Source organism: Arvicola amphibius, chromosome 8 (genome assembly GCF_903992535.2).
Source record: "Arvicola amphibius chromosome 8, mArvAmp1.2, whole genome shotgun sequence".
In the NCBI taxonomy this organism is placed as follows: domain Eukaryota; kingdom Metazoa; phylum Chordata; class Mammalia; order Rodentia; family Cricetidae; genus Arvicola; species Arvicola amphibius.
In genome coordinates this window covers 46,901,228-46,913,714 of record NC_052054.1, presented here as the reverse complement: position 1 = coordinate 46,913,714, position 12,487 = coordinate 46,901,228, and the positions used below count along the sequence as shown (strand labels likewise).

Genomic DNA, 12,487 nt, shown 5'->3' with positions numbered 1-12,487 from the left:
CACCGTAGGAGAGAACTTGACAGGGCCTGTCTGTCTGAGGAGCTAGTAATCAGATCAAACAAAACTGAAAGGAGCTCTGTTTCATGGCTGGGAAAAGGGAAGAGGGTTGTTTGTATCTTATTTGTTCTGATGTTGGAGACGCCTCCTCACAATGTAACACAGTAATCACATTCTTAGGAACAAGTTGCTTCTCCTACAGAACCCTAGCTTGATTATGTCAGCCACAGACTCCGTAGTTAGACACCATTGCATTGCTTACCTCAGAATGAGAAAGGCAACTCAAAATAAAGTGTAATAGTCCTAAAATATTTTAGGACTCAAATTCTGCTGGTTTTTGTTGAAGTCCCCAGAGCCATTCTGTTTCTCTGTGTTATTTTACAATATAGGAATGTGTTCATTTATCCCCTGCATTTTATCGCTCCGCAGGTGGAATAATATAGCTGATACAGTGGACTCATGACAGAATGTAAGAGAAAACTGCTACAATAAGCGAGAATCAGGAGTTCTTTTCTATTTTGTTCCGAGTAGTCAGCTACCACCAGTGACTTCCTACCACAGAGATGGAACAGTTTCCTTCTCGCTGACTTGACAGTCTCATGAATCACTAGTTTGATGATCTTTGGTTTTAGCCTTAGTTTGCCTGTTCTATACCCAAATGCGTGCATGACTTGGGGGGAAGGGGCTGTGTGCGTGCGTGCATGTGTGTGTGTGTGTATGCATGTGTATGTGTGTGTGTGTGTGTGTACACGGGTGCAGCTGTGCACGCGCATGCGCGCTCACACGTGCATGCTTCAGGCAGCATCCACCTTTCCCTTTCACAGGGCTGGAACTCACCAAGTAACCAAGTAAGAAAGACTAGCTAGCTAGTGAACGAGCTAGAGAGCCTGACCTCCCCAACAGTGGGATGTACAGCTGTGCACCGCTGCACCCAATTCTTCAGTGTGGGTTCTGTGGATCCAGCTAGGGTCCTTATATACATGACAAGTACTTTACCAAATGAGCCACCTCCTGAGCCACAGGTTTATTTTTTTAATTTCTGTTATTTTTAGTGAAGTGTATATAACTATGTGCGCACACATATGTGTGGGTCCCATACAGACCAGAAGAGGGCTTCAGATACCATGGAGCTAGAGGCATAGGTGTTGGTGAGCTGCCTAATATTAATGCTGGGATCCAAATGCAGATCCCCTCAATGAAGCAGCAAGCGTTGTTAGCCCCTGAGTCATCTCCCCTGTTTTCTTTTCTTTTTCTATTTCTTTTTTCTTCTTTAAGGTTTATTTTTATTTTTTACTGTAAATGATGTGTGTCTGTATATATCTGTGCCTCTGCTGGTATGTGCAGTGGAATACAGGGGTCCACATGGACATCAGATCCCCTTGGAGCTGTAGTTACCATCAGTGTGAGCCAGTTAATGTGGACTCTGGACTCCCCTGTGAGATCAGTATATGCTCCTAAACATTGAGATATCTCTCCAATCATCCCTACTTTTTAAGGTGTTTGTGGATTAGGGAATAGAAGCCAGAAGAGGGCATCAGATCCTTGAAATGGAGTCACAGGTGTTTCTGAAAAACATAAAGTGGATGCTGGGAACCAAATTCAGATCCTCAAGAAGAGCAGCAAGTGCTTTTAACTGTGAAGCCATCTTATGGACCCCCATATTTCTTTATTTTTTTAAGATTTATTTATTCATAATGTATACAGTGTTCCACCTGCATGTATGTGTACAAGCCAGAAGAGGGCACCAGATCTCATAGATGTTTTGAGACTCCATGTGGTTGCTGGGAATTGACCTCAGAATCTCTGGAAGAACAGCCAGTGTTGTTAACTGCTGAGCCATCTCTCCAGATCAAGCCCCCATATTCCTTAATAACCAGTCTTTGTTGTTACATAAGCAGCATAGCTGTTGCACGTTACTTAGTTACTGTCACTCATATTAAATACGCAGAATCCAAGGCGCCCGATGCTGACTAGTGCTGCATGTTTTTCTCTTTGCAGTAAATGTGGCTTTTTCTGACATCAGGAAAGCAAGGTTCCTTCTTCCTATCCAGCAGTAGTTTTTTTTCTGGTAAAGACTGACTGCTTGAGTCTTGATGCCTCTCAGTGGCACCTAATGTAAAGTATAATTTGGGCAGAGTTCTGGGGATTATGTGTAGTATGTGTAAATATACATCATATTATAAATTTTATGTATTTACTCTTACTCTGTAACCTTGGTGCCAACCTATCTGTAGCACACGTATCAAAATTATTGATAAAATAGACTGTTTTTATTACTGTTTTTTGTTTTCATGACACTATATTATAATTACATCATTTCCCCCTTTTCTTTCCTCCTCCCAGATCCTCCCATCTATCCCTCCTTGCTCTCAAATTCATGGCCTCTTTTTTCATTAATGTTATATGCATATATGAATATATATATATTCCTAAATATATAGCTACAAACTACTCAGTCTTTATAGCATGCTTGTATGTGCCTGTTCTCAAGGTTAATCACTTGGTACTGGATAATCAATGGTATGCTCTTTCCTGGGGAAGACGGTGCCTTCCACTCCCAGAATTCCTTAGGCATCTGTAGTTCTTCATGTAGTGTAGAAGCTTCATGGTCATTCCCCATCCACTTTAATGTGACCATCATTGCTGTTCTTGTTCTTCTCATGAACACTGAATTTTAATCTGTTTGTATTTATGAAAGGAGTTTGGTGGCTTATAAAACAGTCTTTCTTTTCCTTCCTTCCCAGAGTTACCCGTGGACTACAAATTTACAAGATTCTCTACAAACAATTCAAAGACAGCTGGTTACTATCCACCGGTCCATTATACCTTGGGTTCTCAAGACACAGACAGCAAAATAATACTTACTGAAAAATGAACCAACCATATGTACAGCAGACATATTGCTAAAAGATGTTAAATTTTAAAAAATGCAAACAATTTATAGGAACAATTTTTCAATGAAAATTGACCAAATGGGTATTTGCTAATCTATCTTTTTAAAATATATATAATTTTATATAAATCATTTTAATGTTTAACAGTTGTTATAGAAAAAATTTTAGTACCCTAAACTAAAAAAAGAACATGAATTAATATTTTCTATACTAGTAGTTTTGTGGATTCTCCCAAGATGATAACAAACATATATGCAAGCATATATTTATATATCTGCCTAGTCCAGCAGTTTCCAAAACCTGGTTCACAGACTGAGAAAGAGCAACCTAGATCTTGAAAATGAAAATTTGAATGCCTTGTTCCAAACCTGAAATCAGAAACCTTAGGAGTAGGACCCAGCAATGGCTTTTAAACAAGCCTTTCAATGAATGTGATTCTCAACTGTAATTTGAGATCTAGTGAGTAAACCCTGTCCTCCAAAATAAATTTGTTTGGATAAATACAGCTGAATCTTCACATCTTTCCTATGTCCATATTAAAAATGTAGCCAGAATTCATAGTGAACACCAGAGTCTAGTGAAACCCAATTCTTTTTCCAAGCTATCAAGCTTTTTTCTCTTTTCCCAAAATACATAAGTAAAAAGACATGATTTCTTAGTAATCTCTCCCGTTAGGAAGAAGTTAAACTTATACCTATTCAGCTCAGTTCCAGCTTTGTCCTTGGGAATAGAAAGTAACGGCTGAAAGAAGCAGGAGTTTATCCATCCGCTCCAGGTCAGGGGAGGTGTGTTCTGTGCAGTTTCCATTAGTTATCTTAGTAACTTTGCTTCAGATCATGTTCACACAAGATGTTTAGATTCAGTTGATATTTGTAAGTCCCTGGGTCCCCTTTTGATGGTTAACCTCCCTGTCTATAATAGACAGGACTACAAAACATTATCATTATTTTTTTCTTGGAATTTAGCATATTAACATATGCATTGAAAATCTATTTTCTTAAAATTTGTAAATGTTCAGATGAATTCCAAAGTGTACTATGAGGATACATTTCTCAGGGTAATTAAAAGGATAACTTTTTTCTTTATCATCTGCATCTTTGATGTTGACCGATAAGTATATATATATATATATTTGATATCAAAAATGTCATTTGAGTGTTATATTCAGCATGCACAATCAAGCTTAGGGCCAAATGAAAGATGCTGCCTAGTGTAGGCTTTAAGTAGAGAGTTCACTTTGCTTTAAAATAAAGCTATTTTCCCTTCTAGATGTTTCTTGTGTTACTAGACAAGAATGCTTGTTACTTTGTGTGTGTGTGTGTGTGTGTGTGTGTGTGTGTGTGTGTGTGTGTGTGTGTGTGCTTTCCCTCTGCCCTGTCTGTCCCATGAATTAAACTCAGGTCACCACACTTGGAGCAAGTGCCTTTACCCACTGAGCCATCTTGTGGCCTAAAAATTGAGAAGCCCAAAATTAGAAAATTAATTGTACTTTTTTTTGATCACTAAAGAGTAGAGGAAAGTAACTTCAAGTGAAAAGTCCTTTCCCAGCTCCCACATGACGACCTTGACCCAGGCACCCTCTTATCTGACCTCACCTTTTTTACCTCACAAAGAAGAGTCGGGTTCAGAGAACACTTTCCTCCTCACACCCACCGACTTGTCACTGCTGACTCTAGTGAGTGTGTCTTTATTAAGCTACATTTCAGTTTTATCTTATGGTTCATAAAAAGTACCAGTGTTTCTAAATGGATAGGAAAGGTAAACACGGGGCTGAGGAGATGGCTTTGGGATAAAAGTGCTTGTTGCCCAAGTCTGATGACCTGAATCCCATGTGCAGGTACAAAGAAAGAACTGGCCCCACTGCCTTGTTCTCTGACTTCTGCACACATGCTGTGCCATACTCGTGCACAATGATAAAAAATAATGTAAAAATTAAAAATAGGGAGCTGGAGAGGTGGATGACTCAGCATTGAAGATAACATTTTTGTTCTTGCAGAAGACCTGGGCACCTCACAGCTGTCTGGAGCTTCAGTTCCAAGGAATCCAAAGCCCTCTTCTGGCCTCCTGGTCTCTATATGCACCAGGCACTTACACATAAATACATTTTTAAATTAAAAATAATAAAAGCAGTTTATATCATTTTTATTTATGTGTGTGCTTGCTTGTCTGTATGTGCACATGCATGCAACTGCCCATGGAGGCCAGAAGAAAGCATTAGATCCCCTGAAGCTGGTCTGTAAATGATTGTGAGCCACTAGATGTGGGTGCCAGGAAGCAAACAGAGTCTTCTGCAAGAGTAACAGGTGCTCTTAACCACAGGGCTATCTTTCAAGCCTGGGTTTCTTCTTTCCTAGTTACATGCACTAAAAAGCAGGGAACTTTCTAACATAACCAGTGCGGTTTTTCAATGATAATTTAAGGACTTATACTGATATTTATCACTTATATTCTGTTGTTATTGGAAAGATACTGTTTGTGAACCATCCTTGTTTCCATTTATGCTAAAATGCCTCCTTTGGTCTAAATCTTAAGGGGCTTAAAATATCCTCTGTAAGAAACATCATGGAATGTGTGAATGTTAAATGATTTCCCTGCAACGGTGTGGTGCTTTGAAAGTAGCACTCAAAGCCAGGCGGTGGTGGCACATGCCGTTAATCCCAGTACTTGGGAGGCAGAGGCAGGCTGATCTCTGTGAGTTCGAGGCCAGCTTGCTCTATAGAGCGAGTTCCAGAACAGGCTGCAAAGCAACACAAACCCTGTCTCAATAAATAAATAGATGATAGATAGATAGATAGATAGATAGATAGATAGATAGATAGATAGATAGATAGATAGATAGTGAAGGGGTGCTCAGAAGCACTTACCTGTAATCCTGGCATGTAGGGAACAGAAGCAGGACAGTCAAGAGTTGGAAACCAGCCTGGGCTGCACACATGATGATACCATCTTCAAAAGACAAAACCGTTAACAAGAATACCCAAAATATGAGTATGTGACTGAAATATACCTAGACACAAAAAGATTTCACAACTTCAGTTATGAGTGATAGTTCCCCCAGACACTGTTCCAGAAAGGTCTAGAGGCTAAACACATCCACATTATCTGTATATGGGTTATAAAAATGAATAACCAAATATTTTAGCCATCTAAGCAAAAAATTGACAATGTACCAAGATTTCTGCTGAGTTACAAACTATCAGGTAGCTGGCTAGTCGTTGAGGTTGCTGGCACCTGACGCATTTCCTATATGCAGGCCTTGCTGGTATGATTTCTGAGCTTGGAGAGTTAAGGTTAACTATCTGTTGCGGCCCCTGCCTTTTCCCTATCCTAGATGTAATCTGAGCACCACTGTACTCTGCCTTTCCTTTTTCAGCTTTAGTCTAACAAAGGTGTTCCTCCTTCTGATGACACAGGGCCACTCACTCACTGCAGGTAAACATGGCTTCCTGCTGCTTAATCTACTGGGAAAGTTAGACATCCTGTCGGCGTCACTGCCAAACAGCTGGTTCATTCCTACAGCCCTGTGCCTGCTCCATTCCCTTGAATTTCTCGTTTTCTTTCTCAGTTTTAGAACTTAATTTCCTTCCTTTGATATAGCCTTAATACAAGATATATAGAGAAATATATAAATATGTATATATATGGCATATATTCCATATACATCTTGTATTAAAAGATCAAAGGATATATATGTGTGTGTGTTTATATAAATACATACGTATGTGTGTGTGTGTCTGTGTGTCTGTGTGTGTGTGGCAGCTCAGCTGCCTCTGAATTGCTTTGTAGCCCACGCTGGCCTCAGACTCCGCCTCCTCCTTCCTCAGGCTCCGGAGAGCTGCAGTCACATCCATGTGCTACCACACCCAGGTTCTCTAGTTATTCTCTGTGCAGCTTCAAAACCAGCTCACATAATCTCTCACCTGCTGGCCAATTCATGGCCTTGTGAATAGGAGTGGAGCAGCTCATCGTTGCCCAGCCTGTATTATCCCAGACAGCACAGAGCTTTTTATTCATCTTTATTCATTTATTTCTTTTTGGTGAAGACAAAAAACATAACAGTAACATGTTTTTCCCTCAAGCACACAGGAGAAGACAAAGGACTAAGTCTCATCTAGTGTGGTGGCAGTTCTAGTCCCACACTGGTAAAACATAGTGTCAAGTATTACTACAGCAGGAAATACCAGTACAACAAGTTACGTTTTTTTTTTTCTTTTGAAATCACTTTTACAAGACATAGCAACAGTTTTCAAAATCTTCGGACTTCAAAGATCACATTGTGCGGATTGTGTTTCTAAGAATACAGCTATATAGGAATAGACACCAGAATAAGTTAATCTAGTAATGAATATTCACGGAGTCTGCGTGCTGCCAAGGACAGTTATTCAAATGTCTGCACTTATTCTCAATGATAAGCAAAAGGCAGGCTTGTAAACATCAATCTGCCAGTCAGCTGACAGGGAGTAATAGGGTTTGGTCAAGCACAGTGGGATGAGGAGTGCACACAGTTGATCTCCCACAGACAAAGGTTACTCCGAGAATCTGGAGAAGAAAACACCCAGACTTACATCTGTTCACAAAAGATCTATTAGTGAAGTTGAATTAGGAAAAACCACAGGAAAATCCTCCAAGCATCCCCTTTAAATCCCAACCCATCTGATCTTGCCATTCTGCACTAGCCTCAGTGGCCACTACCCCAAGATGTCAATCATCACAGCAGGCCTAGCACTCACTCTGCAATAGGCTCCCCTTCCGCTCTAGTCCTCCTCTAGGGCTCGACTGAAGGTATCCAGACCTCCTGAGCTCTGGGAAAGCTTCAAATAAGTTCTTTAAATCAGAAAGAGGAGAGGGCCCCAGCTGCAGGCTCAGAACTAGGAGCTGTCACCGCACAAGTGCGTACCCACAGGAGCAAACCCTGCAAATCCAGACTCCTCGCGTCCCTCATCCCTCAGAAGAGGCTTGGAATCTCCCACAATGCACTCGACAGCCCGCTTCCTCCTTTGTTAGGATGAAAACCAGGAAGGAAATTCAGAAGCTGATATGTAAGGACCAAGGTCAGATGAGCTGAACAGGGATGACGCACATAGCTACTCTCTGGTCATTCTACAGGCTGAGCCCCGAAAAATGCCCGCTCGTCTTTAGGAACAGGTGCAGTTTCAGTTGTGTTTGTTCACATCTCGCTCAGGGGCTGCACAGTCAGTCGTTGAGATTCTTCTTTCTCAAACTAGAGCTGAAGAAATACACAGCATCTGGTAGAATGGAGGAGGAGGGAGGAGTGGAGGTGGCCTCCCTTGAAATTTTCAGACGTTACTAAGAGAAGGGTGAAATAGTAAGGACAGCAAGAGATTTGGAGACTACAGTACCTTTTTCTGGGGAACGGGGAGGAAAGAAAATACAAATCTGTAGCCAGTTTTGTTTTTCTGCCTCTAGGCTGTAACTGCTTCAAAGAGAAAGGAACAGGGAGAAAGAAGAGTCAGTGAGAGAAAAACGCAGCAAGCCCTGTGTGGAGTGCCACAAATGATTTCCAACCACCCCAACCTAGGCAGCTTTGACTTGATCAGTGTGGGTGTGGACACAGGAGTAGGGGGCGTTATCTAACAAAGTTGCCTGGGTTCCAAATAATTTGCTGGCTAGGGCTCAGAAGGGAGGCACTCGGGCTTTGCTTTGGGCACTGCCCCATGAGACTACACATCCTGCCCAATGGCCAGCTGAGTCATGGGTAATAGTGTGTGTGTGTGTGCGGGGGGGGGGGGGGGGGGGGGAACCTGTGTGCTGCCTAGGAGCTTAGGTCCTTAGTTCCTGAGGAACAGTGTTGGCCTGTGCCCAGCTCAACCAGGAGAGAACTAGTGGGCAATTGCACAGGCCTTCATACTCACCAGTAGCTGATCACAATGCACAGTAACCAAAGGTACAAGACCAATGTGGAAACATAAAACACTCCCGGCCTGTTACTTTACTCATGCCTGGTAGTCACCCACCAGCCACCTGCTTCGGTGGTAAATAGCAAAGGCCCAGGAAGACAGCTAGGATCTGTTGGAATGTCCTGATGGGCTGATGGCTGGGTTGGGATACAGTTCCATCTTGCAGTGGTGAAAGTCACAGTTCATCACAGTCCATAGAAAATAAGAAACACGGCAGGAAGAATGAGACCTGGCAAATTCTTGGTAAGGATATGTCAAGCTTTCTTGTGGTAGAGAACCACTTTTTAAAAAACTGGAAGAAGACATGGTCACAGACATGAACCAAGCCATGCAAAGGAAGGCAGTACAAACTACAGCACTGTGAGCTCGGCATAGAAGCAGTTTGGAGGCCATGCACTTGGAACACCATTAACACTATGCAGAACACCGTGATGGCCAAGACAAAGAAGAGCACAGACTTGGAAGCCACGATCTTGAAACTACTAGAGACTGAGAAGAACCAAAGGACACAATCCAACAGGAAGAGAAAGCAGACGAAAGGCTGCATGCTGCTGGCCAAACCGAGGAGGTGGAAGGACTCTCCTGCAGAAGCTTCTTGCAAGGGCAGAGAGCTTAGCCAGACTGGAACCTGAAGGACCTGGGACTCTCCACTGGCTGTCTTGGTGGGACGCGAACTCCTCTGCGTGGCCCATCGCCCATCAGATAATATTGTAGGGGATTGGACCACAGCTCCCCTTTGATAATTTCAGCTATTCTGTCGAATTCTAGGAGGCTGTGGTCTGAGAACCAATTGAAGAAACTGGGAATCGTGTTCCCCTCCCGATTCCTGTGGATATGGGCCTGGGGTTCTTGGCCCCGGTGCCAGCGAATGGGAGTAGAGAGGGATACCACTCTACCGGAAGATCTGCGCTCATATTCCTTGACCAGCCCCTCATTTCGGAAGTAGGGGTTGCTTTGGAAGATGAACTTAAATTTGCAGCCTGCTCTTGGGTGCTTAAGCTCCTCCACTTCTAAATTGATCATGTACCTCATCATGTCTTCATCTTGGCCGCTGATCATTGGTGACAGCTGAGGGTGGTTCCGAAAAGCGGTGACCCAGAAACCTGGGATGTTTTGGATGATGAAACTTCTGCGCTGCATGTGAAGCCGCCTCATCCGCCCAAATTTGCGTTCCAGCTGGAGGAAGGCCCTGTCGGCCTGCGCATTTACGTTTGACAGCTCTTGATCAATGGCCTCTAGCGAGTCCATGCAATTATTGATCTTCGGGGCCCTGGGACGAGTCTCCTCCTTCCCTCCTCCGGCTACCTTTTTTTCCTTCTGTAACCCCTTCTTTTCCTGCATCGCCGCCCCCGCTTCTCCCTCCTTCCCGGCGGCCACAGAGGTGGCGCACTTGGTCGCCGTCATTTCTTTGGTCTTCTTTGCCCCCGGCACCATCTGGGACCCCAGGCCCACTGCACCACAGGCTTCCAGAGCTTTCGGTCCAGCAGGGCTGCGCGGCCCTTCAGGCTGACAGCCATTTTTATTGCTGTCGTCGGCTGCCACAGGGACTGAGGCTGCGTCCCCGCCCTTTGATGGAGACAGAGCATCCTCCAGCCCCTCTCCGGCTGCCGCATCACCACAATTTTCAGCCACTGCAAGGCAAAGCGCAGGGCCGCAGTGCTGGGAATCCGGGGGCGCGCCTCCCTCCGCACCGGCCTCACCTGCAGCCTCCATCTCCCGCGCCGCCTCGGTTTCCTCACGGAATCCCTCGTCCTGGTTCAGATCCAGATCTTCTGGGGCGTGGGCGGGGGTCGTGGTGTTAGCGAGAAGGAGCTCATTGCCCTCATCCAGGCCGCTCATTTTGGCAGATGTCAGCCCTGCAGAGGAGCCTTCCTAGTCTTCTGCAGACGCAGCGCAGCACCGCAGTGAGTGCTTAGCTCCACCCCTTTTCCTTCGGGGCTGTTGCTACCATGGCAACCTGTGACGTCAGGGTAGCAGCTGCATCTAACCGCAGCGCGAGTACTGGCTACCCAGGTAATTAAGCTTGTCAGTCAATGTATTGTTTTTGTCTTTTTACACGATGCTGTAAATTGAATCTTATCTGGAAATTGCGTTTGTTTACACAAACGGATGCAAAATTATATTAATGTGTATTCGCAAATCTCTAAATTAATTTCAACATTCTCTAAACCATTCTCTTAAAATACATTTAAAAACAGGAGCTATTGTCTAATAAAATCAGATCTCATCGAGCTTCTCAGAAATAGAAAAACGAATTCCCCAGCTCACAGGCCTTTCTTATTTCGTCCACAAATTCATGGCGGTTACTGAGGAATTGCGCAGAATCCGATTCTGAAACTCAAGTGTCGTTGCTGTTTTTATTTTTATGCAAAGGAGACATTCAAAAGATTCATTTCAGTTTCTGTAACGATTTTAATGTTTGTATATATTAGCCGATGTCTATGAAGCGATTGGATATTTATTCACTTTCAAATGAATAGTAAACTGCTCCTTATAGGTGGCCACACGAATACCACATGCACCAATTCAGCCCTTCGGTATTACTGGAGGAAACCCAATCTCAGAGGATTTTGAACGCTCCTTTGCCTTGGGTTATAATCTTGGTTTCTGCTTCATGCCTGTGAGTATGAAGCCAACAAACATTTGCCCGAAATTGCTTTTGTGAAGGCAGAAACAATTACCAGCTTTTCCAGACAGCTAAGTTACTGTCTCTAAAATATCTGCTTAAAAAGAAGAAAGGTCATCCATTCAAGTCAGCTTAGAGAAAGTATTTGTAATCACCACTGTCTCTTAGCTTCCTACAGTCGGAATGCTGAGGTTAACCCTTGGGTTGGTAAAACCTAAGAGAGACTTAAATTCTGCATATTTAATGTTTCGGGTCCTATTAGAACAAAGTGTTACAGCTCTTTGCATTGGGAAATTAACTGACTCTCACCCAGAGTATGGTTATGCTCCAATACGTGTCTGGGACTAAGAGTTTAAAGAAAGCAGCATTACCCCAAGAACTCTAGTGAGGAAGGGTGGTGCCTGGTTCAATTAACACTGGGAGGTGATGAGAGACATTACAGGCCAACAATGAACGGCATACCATGCAGTTGGATTCTTTTTTTCTTTCTACTCCAAGTTGGGTGTAGCCAAAGCTGGTATATCCAGACTGACCTCTCCCTGCTGGAAAATAGATCAGTTCTCCAAATAAAATAAAAATGTGCAAAAAGGTTAACTCCAGATACAGCAGTTATTTTTCTGGGCCCTTTCCTTTTTCTCCGAACAAATGTTCTTTTTGCCTTACTGTGCAGAAATCAGTGTATTGCTTCACTTCCTTGGTAAACAAAATAGACATTGAGCTGCAACTGACTTTGTGACTTCTGGGCTATTCTTTGGCATCCCACTGTTTCTGTACCTAAAGACTCTCCCCACTGCTGTAGAAACAGCAAACGCTCTTGGGCTTTAGCCTAAGCCACGATGCAGAGAAGCATCAAATGCTGAACCAAGTTACAGGGCAGTTCAGGTGGAAGGAAAAAGTTCGTTATTACATCACTTCATAAAAGTGAGAAAATCACATGTGGACTTTTTCCCCTTGTATTTACCTATGTTTTAAAGATTGATTTCTCTACCGATGAAACAACCCAGCCTCCCATCGTCTTTGATTTGATTATACCTGCCACCTAAATCATTTGT

General features: G+C 43.2%; 2 protein-coding genes across 3 annotated transcripts in view; one reads left to right on the top strand and one right to left on the bottom strand.

Annotated features, from left to right (window-relative positions):
- The window catches only part of Nt5dc1 (5'-nucleotidase domain containing 1), a 114,590-nt gene extending 110,431 nt beyond the window's left edge, over positions 1-4,159 (top strand). For both annotated transcript variants that reach the window (XM_038340749.2, XM_038340748.2), the window contains exon 12: positions 2,742-4,159. In XM_038340749.2, the coding sequence (XP_038196677.1) occupies positions 2,742-2,872 (131 nt within the window). In that variant the 3' untranslated portion in view covers positions 2,873-4,159. The remainder of the gene's footprint in view (positions 1-2,741) is intronic.
- Positions 4,160-8,685: 4,526 nt separating this feature from the next.
- Positions 8,686-10,691, bottom strand: Tspyl4 (TSPY like 4). The gene has a single exon (XM_038340141.1). The coding sequence runs from the start codon at positions 10,646-10,648 to the stop codon at positions 9,422-9,424; it is 1,227 nt and encodes a 408-aa protein (XP_038196069.1). The 5' UTR covers positions 10,649-10,691; the 3' UTR covers positions 8,686-9,421.
- Positions 10,692-12,487: the final 1,796 nt, after the last annotated feature.